Here is a 27,994-nt window from a genome sequence, read left to right on the forward strand (position 1 = left end):
GATTTCAAGTCCAGCTCAGCCCCAGGCCAAAAGAAGCAGAATTAGTTCCATCTAGATCTGAGAGTTGTCAGTTTTCAGAAGCCTAGGAGAGCCACTGATCCTCAAGGTGTTGGCATCACCCGAAGGCTTGTCCCAACAGCGCCTGAAAATTGGTCAGTAGCCACAACTTGTAATCTCAAATGGAAATGTGAGGGGATGTCCAGGGAGCCCACCCTGGACATCCCTACATTCTTGAAGGCTTCTCTCTGTGCCCACCCATCCCTCCCCAATTATCCCTGGCTTGCCCCTCCTGGCACCTGCTGTCCAAGCTCCACTGAAGTGCAGCCTTCACTGAGAGAACTTGGTGTCTGTGTTGTTCTCCAACCTTGGGGACAGCCTCCTCTCCCCTTACGCCCCCTCCAGCCCCGAAGTCTCATGGATAAGGGCAGTCAGTGGCTGCTCAGGTCGGCATGGCCTCAGGAGATAGTGGAGAACTCCTTGAGTAGGACTTCCTGGCTGAGTGTGTGGAAGGCCAGGTTTCTTCGCACATTGGTGCTAATGGATCGAACCTGGGAAGGGGTGGAGGATGGGAGGAAGACACAGGCAGAGAGAAAAGAGGAGAGAGTCATTACAAATAGTAGCGGGCAGTGCCTGAGACACAAGGCCATGATTCAGCACTAGAAGTTTCTCTCAGGAAATGAACCCTTAACAGCTCTCATCTCTGCTGGCAAATGAGCAAACAGTTCGGTTGGGTGACAGTGGGAAGAAAAGAAGAAGGGCTGAAGACAGAAACTTTCCAGTATGGAGAAGAAGACCTGAGCACCTGAAGAGGTAGAAGCAAGCAGACAGGGAAGGACGCCAGGGCAGCCCTTGGTGCTGGCCTTAGCCACCATGTACAAAGATGACTGGTCTGCTCAGTGGTCTAAAGGAGAAGGAGAAACTGACACTAGTGGATGCCAGCTCTGGAGCTACCTCCCTTTGGATGTGTGTCTAGTCTCCTTACCCTCCCTTTGTATTTATCTACTTTTTGGGGGTTGGAAAGAATATTTAGAGGTGCAGACCTTGTCTGGATTAGATGGCAGGAGTATGATCCAAGGAGGCCAATGACCAGGATCAGATTGCATGGCTAGTGTGTCCCAGGCCTGGGGCAAGATCCAGGCTTCTTAATTCCTAGCCCAGCACTCTTTCCATACCACAAATATGCCTCCTCTTTAGAGGAAAGTCTGGGGTGGACCCTGCTGTGTCCTTCCTGCTCACCTCACATGCTTTCTACCCACGGACCCAGAACCTTGCAGAAAATGGTGCCTGGGTCAACGGGAAAAGGTCTGTGGAAAAGGGGTCAAAGGGCCAAGTTCCCTAATCCGAGTGCATTTTAAAAGGAATACAGCAGACTCTGGAAGGAGATTCGTTCACGAGAAGTAGATGTGAATGTTGTATGAGAGAAAAGAGGGTGGGAAGGAAAAAAGAATGTGTGTCTATGACAGGCCCCAGAGTCCAGGGAGCTTTCCCCAGTTTCTGCTCTGCTATGGTAAACTTAATGAGGTCAGCAGGCTGGAGGCAGGGGAAAGGGCAGCACGGTGAATAGCAAGCAGCTCACGCTCGTAAGCTCCAAACCCAACCAGACCCTCTTTGTTCCCCTGTGCGAGAGATACAGATATAAGGAGAAGCCAGTAAGGTGGCAGCTAGTGTCAAAAAGCCTTGAGACAGAGTTCCTCTAACCCTCTCCCCCACAACTCTCTTCATCTCCCAATAACTTACTCTTTGTTAAGTCCTGGCCCTCAGTAATTACCCCACATCACCTTAAAGAATTGCTAACAACCCCATACAAATACTCTGCCATCTCCTCACACTAACGGCTTCCCTTTTCCAAACTAACTCACCCTGGAGTATGTCTCCCTCATGCTTGGTTAGTCCAAAATCCCAGCAATGTCATGTCAGGGTCAGAGTTGGGCTGTGTTTAGTACAACAGAGACGAGCTGAAATCCAGCACTTCATCTTGGACTTGGCACAGAGTAGTAAAGGCTGGGCTGGCGCAATTTCTGCCCCAGCGGTGGGAGGTCTGAGGACATGGGAAGTAGGTAAGGAGGCCTGTGTGTCCTGGTGGCCTCAACCCCCAGCTAGGATGTTTGTGTGCAACCAGGCAGGCGAAATGGCAGGACTACAGGGAGGCTGAGCTTTTCCTGAGAGTAGCTCTGAGCACAGTGCCGGAGAAGGGCCGTCAACAAGGAGAGTCCAGTTATGTGAAGAGAGGCTGACTGGGAGGTGGAGTAGGAGGTAGAGCAAATGCTCACTGGCACCAGGTGGCCAAGGGTGGGGGCTGCAGGGAGCTGAGCGATTGGAAAGTGGGAGTGGGGATAGAGAGCAAAGACTGGAGAACTAGATTGGGGGGCGGGCACTAAGACCAGGAGCCAGCTAGGAATTTAGGAAGTGATTGCATAAGGGGGAGAAGAATCAATTATTCTCTGTTAGTTTCTCTGAGGACAGGATACAGAGTAAGGAACCAGAGCTGCCACTGGGAACACACATCAAACCCCAGGCCCAGCTGGAACCATGCAAGGACTGTCTGCATGGCGGCAGAAGAGACGGGGGCAATGCTGCCTCAGCTTCTCACTCTTCTTAGCCTGGCACCAGCACCCTGGGGAGTATCTTCTCTCACTGCCTGGTGCTGGGCTGCTGTGGGAGAGAAGCTGCACACGCAGTCCTAGCATGCTCCTCAAGTCTTATTTCATCAGCCTTTGGCAAACTGCAGTTGCTCCCTAGATGCCTACCGGCACAGCAGAACCCAGAGGCTGGGAAAGGGCCCTCAAAACATACAGAGACAGAGGGGGGGCAGACTCACCAGCTCTTTGAAGAAGGCAGCTTCCTTGTGCTGCTCTGAATAGCGCTCATACTGGTCCAGCCCATCCTGCAGCTTCAGTGTGAGTGTGTCATAGTTGGCTCGCACTACCTCCAGCACCTGGGCAAGTCAAAGGCCAGGCAGGGCTTACTTAGTCCAGGCAAACTCTAGGTCACTTGGCCCCATGCATGCCCCTCCTGCTGCCCTACTGCACTGAATTTAGCCTGGGGCAATCCCCCCAAGAGACCTTGCTCACTACTTACCAATTTTTCCTCCCCCTAAAAAAACCCTGGCCACAGGGAGCAATTCCTGAGGATTCTGGGATTACTTTCTAATGTCTTCCAGTCTCCATTTTTCCTGACTAGTCCAGCCTGGCCACCAAGGCTGCTTACTCTGGGTATGGTAAAAGAGCATGAGAAGAGCTCACAGAATGCTGAGTGTCTAAGCTCACCAACGTCCCCACATCATTAATGTGTTGTTCTCAGCTTTCTCTGGCCAGGTTGTCACAGTTGCTTAGTAAGATTTTGCCAATGTCTCCTTCCTTTCACCTTTCTGGGATCCACATTTCTTTGGTCCTGGGATGTTCCTCAGCACCATCTGCCACTTGTTTTCATCTTTCAATGTAAACTCAGTCTTCCTATCCACTCCCTGGTTCGAGCTTTTGGGTATCCCAGCCTTGGGATATAGGGGACACTTTATAGACTAAACTAGAGATAACGTCATCTTTTTTTTTTTTTAAGATTTTATTTATTTATTTTTAGAGAGAGAGGAAGGGAGGGAGAAAGCAAGGGAGAGAAATATCGATGTATGGTTGCCTCTTGAGCGCCCCCCACTGAGGACCTTGCTTGCAACCCAGGCATGTGCTCTGACTGGGAATCGATCCAGCAACCTTTTGGTTCTCAGCAACCCTTTCATTCTCAGGCCAGCACTCAATCCATGGAGCCACACCAGCCAGGGTGATAACGTCATCTTTTGTTCTGCTGAGGGGTTCTCTCTCCCACCATGCCTCTCTCTGACTTTATGTGATGGGAACTCAGACTTCTACTGACTCCCGGAACCTTGGATCTCTGTTTCCAAAAGGAAGGAACTATCATAGCTGGTTTGAGGTGACTTTAGTTTATAAGACCATGAATTAAAGGCAAGGACAATTAGGAAGAGAGGCACTACATGAAGTTAGAAGAAATGAGCTGGGCAGAACGGAGAGAGCAGGAGAGGGAATGACTTTGGCTGTGGTACTCTGGCGGATAGCTATTCTGCAACTTGATCTGACCTGGGAGGGAAATCTGTGATGTGATGGAGAGCTCCCAGCTCAGTAGGGAGTTGAGGAGAATGAGTAAGGAGGGAGGCTTAGCTCTAACAGCAGATGGTAGTGAAGGGACAAGCCAGAGTCAGGGCTGGTCAGAGGGATGAGGATGAACTCCTGTGGGGCGCAAAGGTGCCGCTGGGCTGTTCCCACCAATTCCGTCTGGTGTCAGGGCAGACTTCACTTGGTAGCAAACACTTCGGCCTGCCAAGAATTCTTGAGGAGAGAGTATGGATAGAGAACACAGGGAAGGCTGTGTCCTGAGTTTGGGGGGAAAAGACAACTAGAGCAAAGGTACTGGCACAGGCTCTGGGCTCATTACCTCCAGAAACCGAGCTCCTCAAAGTGGCTTTGCCTGCTTATATATCCAAAGACCACAGTATGGTCTGGCCTCTTTGCTTGTAATTCCATTTGAAAGCTCTGTCAGCAGGAGGACCAGTACCCAGCAATGGCAGTCACCCACAAAGTCATCTGGTCCTCTCATGCACCTGGCTGTGCTCATGGCTGGAATAGCTACAGCCAAGGTCTTGGCTCAGAAGCAGATGGCTCAAGCCCAAAAACGGCAAAATTCCTCCAAGATGGAATCAGCCCTCACATACCAGGCAGATTAGAATACTACACGCTTTCTCAAACTCTGAACAATGGGCAGTCTCAGCAATATCTATGACCCAGCAACTTGGGCTCAGCCTTCCCTGAGGGGTGGCAGGTACCAAGAGACAGATACTATGCTAAAGTCAATTTCTGAGAAGATGGTGCAGCATATCAAGAGATGCTATATCCTGAGAGCTTCAGGCCTCAGGCAAGGCTGCCTTGATCACCTGGGCTTTCTCTTCTTGGCAGCACAGAGTGGAAAGTCTAAGATCTCATTCAGAACAGGCATTTTTTTCCTTTCTCGGTAAAGTTGGCTTTTGCCAGAACAGCTTAGTTCAGTTTCTTGCAGGGAGGTGAAAGCAAAGAAGGGCTCTGAGCTATCAGCTCTTTGGAAGAAAACCAGAGGCCTTGCTGGACTGAGCGTCTGATCTCAGCTCTACTCTGTCCAGACCTCACATCGTTTCGCCCTCTCTTACCCAGGGGAAAGTTGCCCTTTAGTCCACCCAGCCTCTGCCACCTCCTGCCCTCATCACTTCTCTTCAATTCCTAAAAGAAGACATTCCAAGCTCAGGCATGGGCTCTAGCCCATGTGGGACTTTGGAGCACTAGAGGTGCTAGTTTGGGACTTTGCTTTCTGTAGCTTCAGACTTTAGGAACATGTCCCATTTGGGCCTCACACTCAACACTGGCCTGGGGCGTGGCAAGAGCAGCACTTAGTCAGAGGGCAACCTCCCAGAGCCCTTGTGCCTAACTGCCTTAGGTTTTACCATAATTGTCAACCTCAGTCTCTGGCCTCCTGATACCCGCTAGTATGAGATTCCTCCCTAATCCATCAGGTGACAGTCTATCTTTCAAGTACAAGCCTACTTTCTTTCATCAGCTGTTGGGCTTATGGGATTCCTAGAAACATGCCCACCACCTCAGCTCAACGTAGCTCCAAAGTCAGTAAATCATGTATAAGCCACATGCTCTCTAAAGACTCCATACTGGCCCTCTGCCCCCACGACCCTCAACAGACAGGAACCTTGTAAGGGGCCTGATAGAATAGAACTGGGAGTCCCGCTCTTACTATGGGATCTCAGATAATTCACCTAACCTCTCTGCGCCTTAGCCTTCCTCTCTATAAAATAGAACTTAAATTCATCTTCCTAAAATGACATGGGAATAAAAGTTTTGAGTTCCCGAAAGTAACATGCAGTTGTTGGGAACACTATCATCCCAATGGCTAAACTGCTCTTGGGACTCAAGAGTAACTGTCTTCACAGCCCATTTCAAACTATGTCAAAGATCCTATGTGCATGAATGATTGTTCATTGAAAAGAAATGTCTTCTGGACTTAACTGGAAGACACAAATGGCCTCAGTTTAGGGAAGAACTAACTGGTGGGAGAGGAAAACCTAAATCCCTCCCCGGAGGTCTCCTGAGGGGAAGGGCCTGACTTAGGCCTTGAGGTCAGAGAGACCCGAATTTGGTTCGTCAACCACTAACTAGCTATGTAAACCATACACATCACTTAATCTCTTTGAGTCTCAGTTTTCTTATCTGTAAAATGGGGATAACACTATCTACCTCATAAGGCTGATATGAGGATGAAATGAGAAGATTGTCCAATGTCTGGCACATAATGAAGTCAATAAATAGTTACTAATTTTATGATGAAAGCTTCATTCTGGTGAAAATATGCATTTAGTAGTTCTGCTTATCCCCAGATAGTTTTAACCATAAGCCTGGAGCTAGGGCCTTGCACATCTTCATTTAGGCTATGGCAGATTCTGGTGAGGAGAAAACCTCAATCAATAGGAAAGCAGGCTTCCCACAATGACCCCACTGTCCTGAGTAAATTGGCAATGTATTAGCCAGAAGTCAAAGAATACCCATTACCCACTGCCAACCTTACTAATCTGGGTAGTGCAAAGAGATACAGGTTATATTAAAGAAAAACTGAGCAGAGGTACCCACAGAGGCAGTCTTGGATCATACAGGTTCTGAGGCTCTTGACCACATAAGGATCAGAAAGGACAGAGATACCAGTGTACAAAGTTAGTTCAAAATTGCTGATGAGGTTTCAGACACACGTCCTTCCCCTAGCGCATACAACAGACATTCCCCACAGACTGTTCAATGGCCTGTGCCCCATTTTTTTTTAAAACAGAGGCTTCAAAATGGGAAATAACTTCTACCCTGAAGTTAGCAGCAAAGGAGAATAGTCAAGTTGAGGAAGTTCCTAGCAATGGCTGTCCCATGCTGATGTCAGAGGGCTTTACTTTGTGCTGAAAAGATTGCTTAGTCTCTAATCTCTGTTGGACTGAACTTCCAGCAGAATGAGAATTAGGGGACAACTAAGTAAAAAGATGTGACCTGGCAGCAAGCTCCTGGTCATTACCTGCATCTCAGTTTGAACACACCTTAACAAGGGCACTTCAGAATGGATCAAACCTGATTTTTAAGAAATCAAAACTATGGACTGTGTATTTGGGGAGTAAAGTGACATTCTTTTCCATCCTTTCAACCTTTTGCTCATCCTTTCTGTGGGATTTATTTTCAGCATCAGGGCTGAGCACGAACAATCTGCCCTTGAGGTGATTGGTCCCGATGGAGCCCAAACTGTCAGCGCCAGGGTCACAGGCCTGTCGGAGGGAACTGCCCCCGCTACAGCTGTTGTCTCAGCGGCCCTGCTCACTGATGGGGAACTTTGCCCTCAGAATTAGCTGACACAGTAATGTAAAGTAGAGGAGGTGGTAGGCAAAATGGAAGAGACCTTGACTTTCTTCATTTTTCCTGTCTTAAAAGGTGTGACACAGTTTCAGCCTGGCTGCCCATTCGCTGATTTGCAGCTGACTCCAAACCAACTTCGTGTTACTGGCTCAACCCTATTATGTGCTTACATCTGTGGGTATGTGCTTCGTGGTGGTTTATCTTGATTCCTCATTTTGCTTGTTAGCTCCCTAAAGGCAGAACTTGGCTCTGAGGGCGTTCGTAATCTGTCAGAGTGCTGAGAGCTGCTGGGTGTACTGTAATGGCCTAACTCTAATCTTACTGTGTGACCTTGATGAGAGATTCCTTTCCTTTTTGGTTGGGCCTGAGAGTTACTAAATTAGTCCACAAGCGTGTTGGATGTTTACTGTTTCTTAGGACTCTGTTAGGCCTTATGGAAAATCTATAATGTAACACTGGGTCTCTTTCTTCAGAGCGCAGAGAATTAAGCTGTGGCACAATTTCAGTGAGGAAATCAATAGTAGCAGCATGTTTGTTTCTCCAGAAGGGGGCCTGCCATTCTACCTGTCTCCCCCTTGCATCATACAGGTTCTGAGGCTCTTGGCCATGTAAGGATCAGAAAGGACAGAGATACCAGTGCATGAAGTGTATAGGTCTAATGTATAGACCTTAACATGGTGTGTTCTTTGCTACACGGTAAATCCTTCATTGCTAAACCTGTAGAGGACATAGCTCCTCCAGAAAGTCAAGGAAGAGAGTATCTATTTATTTATGACAGGGGTTGGAATTTCAGGTCCTAAACAGCAGCTATTCATGGAGACATATTACAATGAAGGGGATAATAATAACACATAAGGTTATAAAACACTTTATGTGTGTCAAGCAATGTGCTTGGCACTTTATATGCATTACCTTACTGAATCCTCACTACCAGCCCTATATGATAAACATTACTATCATCCCCATTTTACAGATGAGTAAACTGATGCTCACACAGCTCCACCCTGCTAGAAAGTGGGTGGTAGAGCTACGGTATGAGTCCAGGCAGCCTGACTCCAGAGCCATGGCCCTAACTATGTTACCTTGAAAATTACTAGCTGTTGGCTGAAACTCTTTTTCAGGGTCCAGGCACAACTAAGACCCAGTAGTGATGCAGCAAGTGATGCTTTTACTTGGAGGACATCTTTCCAGTGCTTCCTGTTTAGCTTTAACTAGTCCAGAAGAATAAATATGGTTTATGGAGGAAGAAGAATTAGCTTTTTGCTTCTCTGTCACCAGAACTCTCCTTCCAAGCTGTCCAATACCTGATCACCCCTTCACTTAGTTGTAACAAGGCCACTGAGAGCCTGTCACTTAGACTGGTGAAATTACAAGGTTAGGGATAAACATTTATTGCTTCTGGGAGAAAAGAGGGCTGCTTCTCATGGGAAAACCCATAACCAGTTCTGTCGACCTGAATTTGGGGAATTCTGGTTTGGGATAACTAGAAGACAGTGGGAAACTAGATTAGGCCCCTTCCTAGAAAATGAAAGATCAGAGCTCTGATTTCTCTTCAGTCTCTTGCTAAAATTTATAGAGTATTTCAGCCCTAATGACCTGAGTAGGTCATTCTCATTTTTAGGGGCAAACTTATCTTCCTTTGAGTTTGAGAAAGTTTACTAGGTAGTAGACGGAAAAAGATTCCAGTCTTCCTTGCTGAGAAAAGGTATATTTGATTTCTATTGTTCCTTCATGGACAATGAGAGGGAGACCTTGGTCTGCACTTTCCATAAAAACTGCCTGCAGCTGCTTTGATCTTCTTCTTTCTGGCAGTCCCATTTGCCATTGACTCCTCCTGAAAAGCCATTTTGTGCTCAGCACTCTCTTTCTCTCTCTTTTTCTTTCTCTTTCTTTTTCTTTCTTTCCTTCTTTCCTCCCTCCCTCCCTTCCTTCCTTCCTTTCTTTCTTTCTTCCTTCCTTCTTTCTTTTCTTCTTTCTTTCACTTATTAAAGGTACTGTATCATCAATGAGGTGGTAATCACACTTAAGCCTAGAGACACCAGGGTTTTTTATTTTATTTTACATTTTTAGAGAGAAGGGAGGGGAGGGAGAAAGAGAGGGAAAGAAACATTGATGTGAGTAACATTGATCAATTGCCTCTTGTGTGTTCCCTGACCAGGGACTGAACCTACAAACAACCTAGGCATGTGCCCTGACTGGGAATTGAACTGATGACTCTTCGCTTTGTGGGACAACACCGAACCAACTGAGCCATACTGGTCAGGGGAGCACTATTTCTTTTAGAAATAGGATATTATGCTAGAACAATGAACAGTTCAGAGGAGTGGCATGGAGAGCAAACCTGTTATTCAGAACTTCTTGGTTCTATGGGCATAAGGGTAGATTTGTCCTAAATCTGGAATCATTGTGAGGGATGAACTTCATTTCCCAACTTTTTATGGATAAAATCTTTCATTATTTTCTCCATCACCAGCCTGCAGAATAGGCAGTACCGGCTCAGTTCCCTCTAACTGCTGGGAGTGAGAGGCAAAGACAATGTCTAGACTTAATGCTTTGTGATGTTCTTGCCATGGCTTCAGAGCTTGATCTCTCAAGCTCTCCCTTCTTGCTTTGTGGAAGAAGTTGGGCCAAAAATCATAATCTCTAACTAGTGAAGAAATATATGAAGCAGATCACATGGCCAGAGGCCAGTGGGAGAAATAGATGGATACTATCGTGAGAAAGCTTCCATCTTCTTTCTTCCTTTTAACTACTATATCTGTTTCCAGTCATCCAGAGATTAATTTGTACCATGATTAAAGATCTGGCTGAGTTAGAGTAGACCAGCATGGAAGTGGGAACAGAGCAGTTACAGTCTCTTTTGGAGAATGGAAAGTTGGCCCTGAGGTATGAGCATTTATTGTAGAAGGGATTCAGTGAATCCTTTTAACACCCATCCAAGCCTAGAGATTGCATGATAGCTGTGGCCAAAGAAGCCCATAACTAAAGAACTATTAGGTTCCTCACAGAACTATTATTTCTATAGTTTTATCCCTATGGTAACACTCTGCTAAAAAGAGGTATGGTTGCCTTTCATGTTACTATCTTCAAATATCAGTGATAACTCCATACCCTCCTGGTCACCATTTTACCTACCTGATTTATCTTACTTGAATACATCAAATACTTTCTCTTTCCATTTTTCCTTGTCTCCATCTCAATAGCCTTCATTCATTTGGCACCTTCTATATGTTAGATACTGTCATATATTTTTATTTTATATATCATCCTTAATCTTCACAATATTGTTATAAAATATGATGATGATGACTATTTTACAGATAAAGAAACTAAAGCTCAGACAGGTCAAGGTCATATAACTTAAATGATGATGCCAAAATTTGAACCCCGGTTTCTGATCCCAATGCAAATGTCTTGTTACATTCCATGTTTATTTCCTATTCTATAAGAAGTCTCAGTAAGTTCCTCTATTGGTATCTTGTGATCTTATCCTCATTTGGCAGCCGGGAAGAGCGGCCATACCTGTTGCCTGGCTGGGAGTGGGCTGGTGGTAGCCTTAAATACTCTCCCCAGATAGGTTTACTGTAGATGTCAAATCAAACTGATAAGAAGGTAATGAACAAAGGGTTGCTGTCAGGTTGTATACTTTTACTTAGCTGTCCCCTAATTCTCATTCTGCTGACATTTAGTCCAACAGAGATTTGAGACTAAGTAATTTTTCAGGCACAAGACAGAGCCCTCTGACATCAGGGTGGGACAGCCATTGCCAGGAAGTTTTCCAAATTGAAAACCAAGGAAAGAAGATAATGGATTTTTCATGCAAAAAATAACAATGTACTGTGAAACTTTCAAGAAACCTTGAGGAAAACTGTATGACAACACTAGTACAAAGGACAGGAGGTGGGCAAATGGAAATAAACTATCACAAGGTTATTACACGTTACATGAAGTCATATAACATTATTTTAAAGGTATACTGTGATCAGTTTAAAGGTGCATATTGTAAGCCCTAGAGCAAACACTAAAAAAATAAAAATAAAAAAATAAAAAAATAATTTAGGAGGTGTAGCTAAAAGTCAACAGTGATCGTAAAATGAAGTACTAAAGAATAGTTAATCCAAAAGAAGGCAGGAAAAAAAAACGAATGAAGAACAGATGGGAGAAATAGGAAAAAAAAAAGCAAGATGGCAGATTTTAACTCAGCCATACTGATAAGTTAAATGTAACACTCTAATTAATAGGCAGAGATTGTTAAACAGGCTATTAAATCACAACACAACTATAGGCTGTCAAAAAGAAATCTATGTAAAATATAAAGACAGATATGTTGAAAATAAAGAGATAAAAATATGTTACATAAACACTAATTGAAAGAAAGTAGATTTTACTCTGTTAATATCTGACAAAGGAAACTCCAAAACAAGGAATATTATCAGGAATAAAAAATGAAATTTTATAATGATAAAGGGGTCAGTTTATTAATAACACAATTCTATATGTATGTACACCTAATAACATTTAAAATCCTGAATGAATCAAAAGTGACAAAACTGAAAGAAATAGAAAAGTCTATTAGAGTTGTAGGTTTCAATACTTCTCTCAGTAACTGATAGAACAAGTAGGCAGAAAATCAGTATATACAGAAGATTTAAACAATGTTACCAACCAACTTGATCTAAAGGCACATATATAGAAAATCCTACTCAACAACAGCAGAATATATATTCTTTTAAAATATACATAAATCATTCAACAAGAAGGCTATGCTGGACCATAACACAAGTCTCAATAAATTTAAAAAAACTGAAATCACATGGAGTGTATTTTTAAACTACCAGGGAATTAAATAAGAAATTAGTAACAGAAATTTATCTGGAAAATCCTCAAATAATGAAAACAAAACAACACTTCTAAGTAAAATAAATGAGAAAATATTTTTGAACTGAATTAAAATGAAAACAGAGCATACCAAAATTTGTAGGATGTTGTTAACATGGAAATTTTATAGCTCTAAATTTTTATATTAGAAAATAAGAATTAAAATCAATGAACTAAGTTTCCATCTAAAAAAGTGAGAAAAAGAGCAAATTAAAACAAAGCAGGGGAAATAATAAAGATAATTATATAAATAAAATAGAAAATGGAAAAACAAAAGATCAATGAAACTAAAAGCTGATTCTTTGAAAAGATTAATAAAATTGATAAACCTCCAGCCAGACTGATTAGAAACAAAACAGAAAACACACACATTACCTATATCATGAATGATATAGGTAAGGATGAACGATATAGGTAAGGATATTATATATCATGATCCTATAGGCACTTAAAGGAAAAAGAGAGTATTATGCACAATTTATTCCAATAAATTCAACAAGCTCTGAAAATGAATAAACTTTCTCAAAGATACAAACTACAGTTTAAGGCTTAAGAACAACTAGAAAAACTGGAAGCCCTAGCCACAGCAATCAGACAAGAGGAAATAAAAGACATCCAAATTGGAAAGGAAGGAGTAAAAACTGTCATTATTTGCAGATGACATGATATTGTATATAAAGAACCCTAAAGATTCCACCAGAAACTACTAGAATTGATAAATTCAGTAAAGTAGCAAGATACAAAATAAATATTCGGAAATTGGTTGCATTCTTGTATACCAGTAATGAACTCTCAGAGAGGGAAACTAAGAAAACAATCCCATTTAACATTAAATTAAAAAAATACTTAGGAATAAATTAACCAAGGAGGTAAAAGACCTGTACTCTGAAAATTATGATACTGAAGAAAGAAACTGAAGGTAATACAAATAAATGGAAGCATATGCCATGCTTATGGATAGGAAGAACAAGCATCATTAGAATGTCCATACTACCCAAAGCAATCTATAGCTTCAAAACAATTCCTATTAAATACCAATGGTATATTTCACAGAACTAGAATAATAAAAAAATTTATATAAAACCACAAAAGACCCCAAATAGCCCTAGCAATCTTGAGAAAGAAAAACAAAGTTGGAGGTATCACACTACCTGATATCAAACTATACAAGGCTATACGGTAATCAAAACATGGATGGACCTAAAGGGTATTATGCTAAGTGAAATAAGTTAGTCAAGAGAAAGATAAATACCATATGATTTCACTTATATGGGGAATCCAAAGAACAAAATAAACAAACAAAACTGAAATGGCCTCATAAATACAGAGAACAGACTGATGGTAGCCACAGGGGAGAGGGATTGGGGGACTGGGTAAAAAAGGTTGAAGAGATTAATAAGTACAAATTGATAGCCACAAAACAGTCACAGGGAGGTCAAGTACAGCACAGGGAATATAGTCAATAATACTGTAATAACTATGTATGGTGTCAGGTGGATGCTAGAAACATTGGGAGGAACATTTTGTACAGTATATGATTGTCTAACCATTATGCTGTACACCTGAAACTAATACAAAATAATATTGAATGCAAACTGTAATTAAATAAAATTTAAAAATAAAATGATTGATTAAAAAAAAAACAAGTAGAAGACTTGACTATACCTAAATCTATTGAGGAAATTAAATCAATAATTAAAATACTGCACACAGAAGTATAGTAATGTATGCAATTTATTGTGAAATGCATAAAAAAGTAATGGATTGATTAAGATCCATCTTTTGGATCAGATTATGTGATAAAGTATAGTAAAATGTACATGACAGAATCTAGGTGCTGGTTATATTGCTATTCACATATAATTTTTTCAACTTTATGTTTGAAATTTCTCAAATTAAGTGTTGGGTAAAAAATTCTTCTCATAAAGGTCCAGATTCCTTCACTGCTGAATTCTATTAATCATTAAAGCAAGAATTAATGCCAATCCTTCACAAACTTTTTTTTTTAATGAAGAAAGGAATAACCCACAATCATTTTATATGGCAGAATTACTCTACTACGCAAACCAGACAAAGACCTCACAAGAAAACTAAACTATTAACTAACATCCTCCATAAACGGTGACACAAAAATAATTGACAAAATATTAGAAACTCAAATTCTGTACTACATTAACTACTGTATCATAATCAAGAGGGGTTTATCCCAGGAATGTATCGCTGGATTAATATTTAAAATTCAGTCACTGCAGTAACAAAATAAAAGCAAAAATCCATATGATCATCTCAATATATGCAGAAAAAGCACTGACATAATTAAACATCCATTTATAATAAAAACTCAGCAAACTTGGAAGAGAAGGGAAGTTCTTCAACCTAATAAAGGGAATCTATGCAAATTTACAGCTAACACATTATTTAATGATGAGAGACCAAATGTTTTCTCCTGAAGACCTGGCAAGATGTTTACCAGTTCAGTATTGTACTGGAGGTGTTAGTCAGTGCAATAAGAAAAGAAAAGGGAATCAAATGCTTACAGCCCTGGCCGGTGTGCCTCAGGTGGTACTCTGCCACCTAGATTGTGGGTTCAGTCCTCTGTTGGGGTGCATACGAGAGGCAACTGATCACTGTTTCTCTCCCTCTCTCTCTCTCCCTCCTTCCCCTCTTTCTAAAACCAATAAGCATGTTTGCAGGTGAGGATTAAAAAAAAATTAAAGGCAGATTTAAAAACCACAGATTTGAAAGAAAGCAGTAAAACTGAATTTATTTGTATACAATATATGATTGTGAGCAGAAAGAATTCTAGAGACTCCAAAAATAGAATAAATGAATTTATTAAAGTTGCAGGGGAAAAAGGTCAATTTAAAAGTAATGGTATTTCTCTATGCTAATGAAAAACAACTGGAAATCAAAATTTAAAAATAACATTTATAGTCCTGGCTGGTGTGGCTCAGTGGATTGAGCGCTAGCCTGCAAGTGGAAAGGTTGCCGGTTTGATTCCCAGTCAGGGCATGTGCCTGGGTTGTGGCCCAGGTCCCCAATTTGGGGTGTGTGAGAGGTAACAGGTCGTTGTTCTCTCGCACATCAATGTTTCTCTCCCACTTTTTCTCCCTCCCTTCCCCTTTCTCTAAAAATAAATTTTAAAAAAATCTAAAAAAAAATCCTGTTTATGTAACACAAAAATTAAATATTCAGGGATGAAACAAAATAGGTGAAAGACAATATGTTAACAAAAACTATAAAACATTAATGATATCTGACTTCAAATTATACTACAGAGCAACAATTATCAAATCAGCATGGTATAGGCAGAAAAACAGACACAAAGACCAATGGAACAGAATTGAGAGCCCAGAAATAAAACCACATGTATATGTGCAAATAATTTTTGACAAGGGAGCCAAAAACATTCAATGGAGAAAAGGAAGCCTCTTCAATAAATGGTGCTGGGAAAAATTGGAAAACCACATGACTGAAAAAAGAATGAAATTACAGTTTGCATGTACAAAAATTAATTCAAAATGGATCAAAGACCTAAAAGAGAGAACTGAAATGATCAAGTACATAGAAGAAAACATAGGTACTAAATTTACAGACCTTGGTCTTAGAGAAGATATTATGAACTTGACCCCAAAGGCAAGCAAAGTAAAGGCAAAAATAAATGAATGGGACTATATCAAACTAAAAAGCTTCTGCACAGCAAAAGAAACCACCAACAAAACAAAGAGGCAACCAACTAACTGGAAGAAGATATTTGCAAACAACAGCTCTGACAAGGAGTTCTTATCTAAACTACTGGGTTGGCCAAAAGTTTGTTTAGCTTTCTTCTGTACAGTGTCCTAGTAGTGCTTACTTGTCTTTAACTTCATTCGAAACAATTTATTAGATTGTACTGTGACAGCTGTCATATCAGCATGGATTAAAAAAACTTATCAAAATTGGTGAATTTTTGTGCAGGCATTTTTAATATTGAAGATGGAAGAAGATATACAACATTATTGGTGTATTATGCTTTATTATTCCAAGAAAGGTAAAAATGCAACTGAAACACAAAAAAAGATTTGTGCAGCGTATTTGAGAAGGTGCTGTGACTGATTGAACATGTGAAAAGTGGTTTGTGAAGTTTCTTGGTACTATTGGCATTTTGGCCAAATAATTCTTTGCTGTGGGGCTGTCTTATGCATTGGAAGATGTTTAGCAGCGCCCCTGGCTTCTACCCATTAGAACAGCAATCCTCAAACCTTTTTGGCACCAGGGGCTGCTTTTGTCAAAGACAATTTTTCCACAAATCATCCAGGTTTTGGGATGATTCAAGTGCATTACATTTATTGTGCACTTTATTTCTATTATTATTACATTGTAATATATAATGAGATAATTATACAACTCACCTTATACTAGGGTTAGCATGTGGGCTTACCAAAAGTGTGACTAAGACAAGTGTGCAGTGAGGGAAAGAGGCACGGACAGAAGTGGTAAATAAAATAATGGGTGGGCCATGCGCAGACTAGAATAAGTGTTGGATTCTGACTTAAGGCCTGCCCCCAGATGCAGCTGTACAACTGAAGTATATCAACTCACTTGCCACTATAAAGCCTGATATCAGATGCAGCTTAATTGTCACTTGCCACTCATTGATAGAGTTTTGATATGAGTCTGCAAGCAATTCATTTATTACGGTCTCTGCAGTCAAACCTCTCTAATGATAATCTGTATTTGCAGCCACTCCACAGCACTATCGTTACCATCTCAGCTCCACCTCAGATCGTCAGGCATTAGATTCTCATAAGGAGTGTACAACCTAGGTCCCTTGCACATGCAGTTCACAGTAGGGTTTGCGCTCCTATTAGAATCTAATGCTGCTGCTGATCTGACAGGAGGTGGAGCTCAGGCAGTAATGCAAACGACAGGGAGTGGCTGTAAGTACAGATGAAGCTTTGCTGGCTTGCCCACTGCTCACCTCCTGCAGTGTGGCCAGGTTCCTAACAGGCCACAGTTACTAATCCGTGGTCCAGGGGTTGGGGATGTCTGCACTAGAAGCCAATAGCGGGAGATGGCCGACATACTCAAAATATCCAAATCAATAAAGTTATTGGTGAAAATGAAAAATGTGCCTTACATTTTATGGAAAAAACTAAATCGACTTTTTGGCCAAACCAACATATCAAGTCCTGTTTCCTTTTTGCTCAAATCCCTCTACCTTCTAACCTTGCCACCTCTTAGCTGTCATCCTGCTCTCTATGAGTCTGCTGATTTTCATTTCCCTAGTAGCTACTGAAATTGGCATCTTTTCATATATTTCTTCTCCATTTGTATGTCTCCTTGGGAGAAGCGTGTGATCAGGTCCTCTGTCCATTTTTTAACTGGATTGTTTGTTTGGTGTTGAGTGGTATGAGTCTTTCATGCTGGGGCCAAATATAAGGTGACGGAAAATGTTTTGACTTTGGGTTATGGGCACACAATGCAATACACAGATCAGGTATGACAGAAATGTACACTTGAAACCTATATAATCTTTTTAACCAATGTCTCCCCAATACATTTAATTTAAAAAAATAAAAATCAAAGTATAAAAAACATTAATGAGAAAAATCAAAAATCTAAATAGATTATGATTATCAGTTTGAAACAATATTAATGATTATGAATTTGAAACAATATTATTAGTGTCAATTCTCCCCCAAGTTGACCTGTAAGGTTAATGTAATTCCAATAAAATCTTACCAGTCTTTTTTTTTTTTTTGAGGTAGTGGTGGCAGTGGTGGTTACATAAATATATTTTATTATATGTTAATTATACCTCAATAAAGTTAAATAAAAAAATAAGTCCAGTAAATCATCACTAGTCAAAAAAAAAAAAAAAAAAAGCATGGCATGACAGTAAGCTTATGTCTTTTTTTGGTCTTACTATTCCATTTTTGGTTGGGGCAAGAAGTACTGAGACTGACATGTCACTCACTCTAAGCTAGCAGTTCTTAGTATTTCAACAATGCCAAGGATTCCCTTCACTGTACTCCTCCACTACCTTCCTCCACCACTGGCATTCTTCCCTGACAAATTAAATGGACTCTGGGAAGCAGTCAACAGTGTTTAGAATAATTTTGATCTGGGCACAAGAGATTTTTTCTTAAGTAGGTGCCTTTACCTGCAGTTTCTGACAAACTCAATCATTTGCCAAGCCTAGGGACTTACACATACATCATGGACATCCAATGAAGATTCTACTTTTGCCTTTTTTATGAAACTGAGGCAGGGATGAAAGATATGAGATGTTCATGACTCTTCATGTGGAAACTCTCTCCAAAGAAGGGTCATTAGCCAACCTTTGATGGGTTTAAAATGAGGCAGTATTTCACCCAAATACAAGAACAGGAAGGAAGGTTTATTTGTCCTCGTTAGGCTTGTAAAAGGGTCACCTACTGCAAGCATACCAAATACATCGCTGAGTGAGGCCTACAGGAAGCACACAGGCAAGTGTGAAAGCCATGAACCTGATTCTTATACTGTGAAGTCCTCAAGGATGGGCTGGTATGATTTTTGTATTTTTATAGCCCCTGGCTTGGCACACAACAGATATTCCTGTATTTTAGCACAGAAAAGAAACAATAAAATCCGGGAAATTGGAAGTTGGACACTCATTATTCCTTGTCTTACTGCACTAACCAAGGACACCCAGAAGCAGAGGATTCTTAGATCAAAGCAGGTTCTGAGAAATTCTCTGGGAGGCAAGAATTGGTTCTTTTTCAGAACATTTTAGCTCGAAGTGGCAAAAAAAAAAAAAAAAAGAAAGAAAAGAAAAAGAAAGAAAAAAGAAAAAAAAAGGAAAGAAAGAAAGAAAAAAAGGAAAGAAAAAAAAAACCCCCAAGGCAATAGCACAGGAATTAGCAACCTGATAACAAAATCACAGACCTCATTGAGTGAGCATCCCTCTCTCCACTAGGTGCGAACAGTAACTTTCTGTCCAGGATAACTGCATATCTCTCCAGGCACAATTATTCAATATAATTGTTTAGAAACAAGGATCTAAAAGAGGGACATGAATCTTTTAGGCTAAAAAAAGATAATACTTTTAAAAAGGTAACTGCTTCCTCTATACAGCCACCCTGTATATAACATGCAGAAAATATTTTTCTTTTCTATTTTCATCTAATATACTTCAGGACTGAATACAACAATTTCAGAAGCAATTTAAAAGTTGGCTAGTTCTCCCAGTCCAGCCTTGTCTTTCAAGCCTGTTACCAAAGGGCTCTCCACTGTCCTAAGATTTATTGATCTGACAGACTGGCTCTGCCCTTCAGCAAGGTGGAGCAGATAATGAACCTCACAGTGGGTGATTAGTGAGAGGCCATCAGTTGGTTAAAGGAGTGGTGACAGTGACTTTCTTTAATTTCCCTGGGCAGTTGCCCCACCTCTCTGACTTTATTTGGTTAAAGCCCTAGATACCCCTTGTGAAGCTTTACTTTGCACTAATTACAGATCCAACATGCCCAGAACCTTAACCTCACAGGCAAGGAATGAAATCACACTAAGAGGCAGTCAAGGTAGTGGGGTTGGGGGGGAACATGATACACTAATATCACACCAGGCCTGCTCCTTCTCAATGGTTTATGGCAGGGGCTTGGGCGCGGAGCACTCTGCCCAGCTCAAACTGAGGTGCAGCTGTCTGTTCTTCCCATTTGGGCTTCTTTCCTTGGAAGCATATCACATCTCAGGGAGGGAAACAGAAAACATGGTCTGTGCACCTTTTTTCACTGCCAGTTCGACAAGGGGTCTCTGCCTCCCCACCAAGCCACACTAATATCCCTCCCTAAAGACAGAGTTCTTTAACAGAAGTCCTATTTGTGGGCTACCCAGTTTCCCTTCTAGCTAGCTGGGATTTTTAAGATTGCAACTTTCTTTGAGCAAGATCACTGCGAAAGGTCAAAGTGCTGTTACGGTAGTTAGCAAAAACATTTCCAATTAACACAACTTATGATAGAGCTAACAAGTTCACATAGCAACACTTCTGGCCTCTGATGTTACCACAGTGGCAAACCATGTTTTTCTGAGCATATCTTACAGTTATAAGCTACCTGCCCAAATCGAGGTTTTGGTGGAAATAAAACAGAAGTTCCCAAAGATCTATTTGGAAGGAAGGAGGTGGCTAAAAATCAAACTGAAGAAGGAAGTCCTATCTGCACATTCTCATTTAAAACTGAATAAGGATCTCTCTTCAGTTAAACCAGGAAAGCAAGGGCTTGCTGTCTCCTGGAAACTTTTGAAAAGCTGACAACTACTGGAATTCCTACAAGCTGCAACGCTATTCCTCCTATGCACTGCCAATGATGCTCACTGGCAATGAAGCCTGACTGAGGAAGACCAAAAGTTTATGTGATGGACATTTCAAAATTTGTACTTAGTTGGAGAAAATGCTGACAGTGGCAGAGAAGAATAATCAGCTGAACTCTACACCAGTGACCTCAGCATTCATCTAGCTTGGCTCTGTGACATTAATTTTAAGCATCTTTATTTTGCCTTTTAAAAACAAAATGGAACTACTACTTTAAAAACAATTAAAATTCAGCCCTGGCCAGGTGGCTCAATCGGTTGGAGCGCCATCCTGAGCACCAGAAGGTTGCAGGTTCAATTCCCAGTCAGGGCACATTCCTAGTTTGCAGGTTCAATCCCTGGTTGGGGTGTGGGCAGGAGGCAAGCAATTGATGTTTCTCTCTCACATCAGTGTTTTTTTCCTTTCTCTTTCTCTCTCTCTCTAAAATCAGTAAAGCATATCCTTGGGTGAGAATTTAAGAAAAATATGCATAGCTCTGATTGGTGCAGCTCAGTTGGCTTGGCATCATCCCACAAACCAAAAGGTTTCTAGTTCGATTCCCAGTCAGGGAACATACCTGGGTTGCAGGTTTGGTTTCCAGTTGGGGTGCATATGGAAGCCAGCCAATTGATGTTTCTCTCTCACATCAATGTTTCTCTCCTTCTCCTTCCCCCTCCCTTCCCCTCTCTTTAAATTAAAGAAATAAAGAAATGGGCAAAGGACCTGAATAGACATACAAGTGGCAACAGATGTATGAAAAGATGAACTCAACACCACTAATCATCAGAGAAATGCAAATTAAAGCCACAATAAGATACCACCTCACACCTGTCAGTATGGCTATCATCAATAAATCAACCAATAACAAGGGTTGCAAGGATGTGGATAAAGGGGAACGCTTTTGCACTGTTGGTAGGAATGCATATTGGCGCAGCCACCATAGAAAGCAATATGGAGTTACCTCAAAAAATTAAAAATGGAACTGCCTTGTCACCTAGCTATTCCACTTCTGGGAATATATCCAAAGAAACCTGAGACACTAATTTGAAAGAATACATGCATCCTTATGTTCACTGCAGTGTTATTTAGAATAGCCAAGAGTTGGAAGCAACCCAGGGGCCCATCAGTAGATGAGTGGGAAGAAAGCTGTGGTACATTTCCACAATGGAATACTACTCAGCCATAAAAAAAGAAGGCAATCTTACCTTTTTTGACAGCATGGATCGACCTGGAGAGTTATTATGCTAAATTAAATAAGCCAGTGAGAGAAAGACAAGTACTTTACGCTTTCACTTATATGTGGAATCTAATGAAGAAGGTAAACTAACAAACTAAAAACAGACTCACAGATACACAGAACAGACTGACAGCTTGGGGGCTGGGTAGAAAAAATTATGCAAAGAAAAAAAACTCATAGAGACAACAGTATGGTGATTACAAGAGGAAAAGGGGGGTGGGGGAGATAGAAGTGGGTAAAGGGAGGATAAATGGTGATGGAAGGACACTTGGCTTGGGGTGGTGAACACACAATACAATATACAGATGATGTATTACAGAATTATACACCTGAAACCTACATAGTTTTATTAACCAGTGGCACCTCTATAAATTCAATTAAAAAATAAAAATAAAAGAATCAAAATGACATCAGAGTTGGACGAATAATAGAGTAATGCATTCAAAGTGTGGTGAGAGTAAGTTTTTAATTAAATCTAAAATTTCATATTCATTTGAATACTTTATTATATGGGAAAGATAGACATTTTTTCAAATATTTAGACAAAAATAAAAACCTACCAATTATGCATTCTTTGTTGGAAAAATTTATATTAGGTCAGGTATACTCCAATAAAAAATAAAAATACCTGACTGTGTGGCTCAGTGGATTGAGTGCTGGTCTGCGAACCAAAGGGTCACCAGTTTGATTCCCAGCCAAGCTACATGCCTGGGCTGCCGGCCAGGTCCTCAGCTAGGGGTGCACAAGAGGTAACCAGACATTGATGTTTCTCTCCCTCCTTCTCCCTCCCTCCCCCACCTCTAAAAAATAAATAAAATCTTTTTTAAAAAGTAAAAATATATCCAAGAAATTAGAAAAAAAAAGAATCCAAGAAACAATGGAACTAACTAGGGGTGAGTCAGGTTTGGATGGGAAACTAGAATCCCCTAGAGTAGGAGTATCCCAAATTAAAGTGGGAACTGGAGGGTGTGTAAATAAAAGTATTAAATTTTCTAAAATTTTATTTATTAACTTTTAGACAGAGAGAGGGGAGGGGGCAACGGGAGGAGGAGAGATATTTGTTGTTCCACTTATTTATGCATTCACTGGTTGATTCTTGTATGTGCCCTTATCAGATATCAAACCCACAACCTTGGCATATGGGGACAATGCTCTAACCATCTGAGCTACCCGGCCAAAGCCACAAGTATTAAATTATTCGCTGTTATAAAAACAACCACTAGAAACACGTGAAACAGTGATATTACTAATTACAAGTGGGGGAATGAGGAGAGAAGCTAGAGCCAGTGTGAGTCCTACAGTCTTCATATTTTACAATGGAGTATACATAGATGTTAGGTGATAACTCAGTACTTTCTGCTGTTTGATTTTGATTTTCCTAGAATATATAGTTGTCTTTAAAAAAACTATTAAAATTCAGTGTGCAACCTTTTAGATTTTGACTCATATAAACATATTTACCTATTTAAATAAATAAAAACTTTAAAAAGATCACCATTGCCATTGGTATGTGGAAAAGTTTTACTTCTCATTAGTGACCCCCCTGACACGCTGGAGTAAAGAGACTCTTCCCTTACTTACAAAGTTATCACACTGTGCCAAGAGCCTCTACTTAGTCATTTCTGCCTAACTGGCAGGCACACTCTCCAGGCCTCGCTCAGCTGAATGGGCCCTTCCCAAACCAGGGCCTCCCCAGGAATGAGCCCTGTTATCTTCACTCTCTGTGCTTCTCCATCTACCTTCCTATCCCTGCTTAGCCTCTTCCTTCAGGATAACTGATAAGCTCAGGTTATCAAACATGCCTCAGCCTCATGAAATGGAAAAAGCTCATTTCAGACAAACCTAGGTTCACATTATGGCTTTATCATTAACAGCTGTGTAACGCTGGACAAACCCTTAGTCTCTTTAGTATCCTTATCTATAAAATGAGGATAATGGCACCTACCTCAAATAGTTGATGTTGATGTAAGAATTAAGTCAATAAGCTAAGTAAAAGTGCCTAGCTTGATAACTACTTGTTTCTTTCATCTATTTGTGTCCTTTTGAAATTCAAGATACTTTCTTCCCTATTTCTGGTAGTGCAGCTCACCTCCTGATCCAAGTAAGAGAGTGGCCAACCCAAGCAGCACATAATCAGCTCTTAGGGGTACCCTCTCAAGGTGCCCAATATAACATAAAGTTGATTTTTGAGGTTAAGTGGCTTATAGGTAAACGAGGATCCCCCTGGTTCCGACTCTATGTCTTTCCTGCTTTAGTGAATCTAGTGAACAAACAACTCAAATCAAATATTTTTTCTGTCAAACAGGTCAACTGCCAGAATCTAAACAAAAGTCAACCAGGAAGGCAGGGTCAGACAGCCAACCCTTGTGTCAAATGCCCGCACTCATAAGAGTTCCCACAGCAACTATCACTCAGGGTTACAGAGAACGCAGTGTAAAACCATAGGCTGTTGTCAAAAAATACAATGCCAAGTACAGGAAACTGAGTTATGGCTGGCTACCGAGGGAGCCTGAAATCTCAGCTCTCCAGCGTATGTCTCTGCCAGGGCTGTCTTGCATGGCAGTTAGGGCCCTGTTCTCAGAGCAGAAAACACCACAGGGGCTATCAGGTGGGCTTCTCAGAGGCCTCAGTTGCTTGGGGGAGAATTCTATATAGGTGGCTGCCGTGGGGAAAGTAAACCACACTCACCTCCTGCTCAGAAAGCCCTAACTCACAGCTTTACAGCCCCCTTCTTGCAGCCTTCCCCAACCACCAGTGGTGTGCTGGAGCTGGCTCATGTGCACTTGGCCTGTGAGAGCTGAGTGTTAATTTTCAAGCACTATGAGAGCCACTTTGTTTCACATTGGTAGCCATGTTGGGGGCATTTACACACAACTACGAATTGGCCCCCTTCCCACCATTCACCCCCTGTATCAGTTGTTAAACATTTACAGGCATTGAAGGGCCCACAATTCTAAAGCTGAAGTATCAGGCTCCATTTTTCATAAGCCTTGAAGCTCTTAGGATATTTCTCCAAGGTCTTTTTAGGCTTTTTCCTAGATGGTCCCCAGCAATGGGTGCCACTCAGGGCCCCTAACAACATTTGCCCCACAAACTAGGACTCTCCTCTTATTCATATCCCACCTCTCTGGAAAGATAAAGCTAGGTTTCATTAGGATTTGTAAACATTGCAGTTATTTGTAGTGGCTCTTACACCTTAGGATCAGGAGAAAATCAAAATTGTTAAGAAAGACTAACAATTGGACAATGACAGATGGAATACTTAGCTTCCAATGCAAACTTTACTCATTCAGACATGAAGCATTTTTTATTTGTTTTCTAATTTACTTTATAACCAAGGCCCCAAATGAATGATACTGTTTTGTTATAATATTTTTGAAGATACCTCTTGTAACATACAACATTATGTAGGCCTCCTTTGAATCCAAAATCCAAAGCTCTAGTGAGACTTACAGAAATAATGGGAGATGAAACTTCATAAAATTCCTAATGTAGAAAATTTAGGAACCTGGGTATAATATCCTATGGTCCTTGATACATGGGGGTGCCAGCCGGCCACCTTCTGATCATTCTGGAAAATTCCTAAGTGTGTATGTAGAGAATTTTTTAGCAGGACACTTGGTTGACGGGAACACCAGCTTTACAACAGATTTGCTCACTCTTAGAAACAGAAAGTAGATCAGTTGTTGCCAAAGGCAGAGTTGCGGGGAAGGGGGTTGTTCAACCGATAGAGTAGTTTTGTGAGATGAAAAAATTCTAGACATAAACTTCACAACAATGTGCATATATTAACACTATTATACTGTACACTTAAAAAATAGTTAAGATGATTATTAACTAGTTTGTACTTTTGTAATAATTACAAATATTATTTAAAAATGACAGGTTTGCCCATTAGGTCTTACAACACACCTAGCATTGAGGCTGGCTCATTCTAGGCCCTTGGTAAATGCTTGAGAATTGAACCAAAGGCAGTATAATTATGACAGAGATGAGAGTCCGTGCACTAGGGATTATGGAAGCTGTGATAATTTAAGTGACTGAATTGTATTTCTAAGTCATCTAGCCTCTGGGTACCCTGTGATCTGAGGACAAGACTTACAGAAACTCTGAGACTCTTCTCCATTCTTTCTGTCCTTTTCTGGTCCTGACTTTCAAGTACATTTTATAATCTAGGCTGCTCCATTTATCCAATACCTATCCCTTCTCTTTCAAGGTCCAACTCAAGTGTTCTCTGCTCTTTCCTGACCACCACAACCTACAGAGCTCTTTTCTAACAGGAACTCACACATCTCACTGCTAGGACTACTGCTTGGCTACTGAAAATAAATTGCCTTAAGCTATGTCTTGCACTTATTCCATCCTTTGAGAACAAAGGCCCTTTATCACACTTCCCTATCCCTTAAATGACTAGCACAATCTGAAGCACACAGCAGGTACTAAAAGCTAAAGTACTGATCCCGAATGAAGGCTGAAGAAAGCAGGAGTGGGCCATTCATTTACTTGCTTCCCAATGGGATATTTCAAAGGAACAAAACTGGTGATGACTGTGACTTTATTAAGCTTAAGGAATCAGGTGCTCAGAGAAGGTTTTGACTTATATCCTAAATTACCACTATGTACTATAGATATTTAGGGCTCTAGAGAATCTTCTGCAAAATTCTGCTATGAAGCCCTCTCTTGCCTGTAAGAAAATTAGAGCTGACATAAATCAATGTCATAGCATTTGTAAACCAAAACAAATAGTGAATAGCCTAAAAGGAGCTCAAGATCCTCAATGGACATTTTCAAAGATCTACAGGCTTTAGGGGCAAGGAAAGTGTGAGATATTATTCAAGGCAGCTTGCAGTGTCAAAGACTGGTTGAGAATTTTTAAAAAGACTGACCCTCATCAACTAAAAAAAAAAGGCATATATACAATTTTACACACAATTTCAGAGTGGATAATAATTCTCTAAAGCCTATTCTTGGACCTTAAGTTAAGAAACTGTGAGCTAATATTTCCATAAGATGTCATGACAGACCTCTTGAGTATGGACCCATTTCTAGCCAATAATAATAAAGCATTTTTCCTAATTTGAAAAGTAAGAATAAGGGAGGGGGAGGCATATATAAGAGTTTAGGGTAGGCCAGGATAAGGAGGGGCTCTTTTATTTCACAGTTCTATGAAGGGAGCATTTCATCATCAAGGCAAGGTGTGCTCAAAGCATCTAAGCCAAAGACTTAGCCTGGGGTCAAGGGTTTCTCTTAAATACTTTCTATCTACATTTATTTAGTACAGACAAAAGGGTCACTGGGACTTATCTGCAAAACATAGGTTGTGTGACTCAGATATCCTCCTAGGAAAATAAAAATCAGGGTGCGGCGGCGGGGGAAGCATATCAAATGATCCTCCAGTTAGGGACAGGTGCTTACCAACAAGCCATACTGGGGAGAAAAAGTAGCTAAATCTCAGCTAAGGGTGGGTAAGGGGCCTAAAGGGCAATTTTTACAAGATGTGTTAGGGACAAGTAAACCCAGCAGAGAATAAACTGGGAGTCATTTCACAGTACTTGGAAAAACAAGCTGTATCTTTTCCATAATCTTTATTCATAAAGATATGTAAAATACAAAAAGAGATCAAATACTCTTACCAAAAAACATATACAAATATTAATCAAAATGGATCAAAGACCTAAATATAAGCTAAAACTTAAGACAAAAACATAGGAGAAAAGCTTCCTGACATTGCATTTGGCAATGATTTCTTAGATGTGACACCAAAAGGACAGGCAACAAAAGAATAAATAGACAAGTAGGACTTCATAAAATTAAAAAGTTCTGTGCATGAAGGGACATTGTCAACACAGTAAAAAGGCAACTCATGGAATGGAAGAAAATATTTGCAAATCACATAGCTAAAGAGGAATAATATCTAGAATATATAAAGAACTCCTAAAACTCAATAACAAAAAACCCAAACAACTCAATTTAAAAATTGGCAAAGGGCTTGAATAAACATTTCTCCAAAGAAGATAGACAAATGGCTAATAAGCACATGAAGAGACATTGAACCTCAATAATAATTAGGGAAATACAAATCAAAACCACAATGAGATACCACTTTACATCCATTAGGATGGCTACATCAAAAAAACATAAAGCAAG

At 40.8% G+C, this 27,994-nt stretch overlaps 1 protein-coding gene across 2 annotated transcripts in view; it reads right to left on the reverse strand.

Annotated features, from left to right (window-relative positions):
• Window positions 1–281: 281 nt before the first annotated feature.
• ARMH3 (armadillo like helical domain containing 3) overlaps window positions 282–27,994 on the reverse strand; it is a 174,351-nt gene continuing 146,638 nt past the window's right edge. For both annotated transcript variants that reach the window (XM_054581406.1, XM_054581404.1), the window contains exons 25-26: window positions 2,819–2,935; window positions 282–548 (exon numbers count right to left, since the gene is read on the reverse strand). In XM_054581406.1, the coding sequence (XP_054437381.1) occupies window positions 456–548; window positions 2,819–2,935 (210 nt within the window). In that variant the 3' untranslated portion in view covers window positions 282–455. The remainder of the gene's footprint in view (window positions 549–2,818; window positions 2,936–27,994) is intronic.

The sequence above is a fragment of the Pteronotus mesoamericanus genome, unplaced genomic scaffold, assembly GCF_021234165.1.
Source record: "Pteronotus mesoamericanus isolate MK-2021 breed Mesoamerican mustached bat unplaced genomic scaffold, CSHL_Meso_final contig_657, whole genome shotgun sequence".
Lineage (NCBI taxonomy): Eukaryota > Metazoa > Chordata > Mammalia > Chiroptera > Mormoopidae > Pteronotus > Pteronotus mesoamericanus.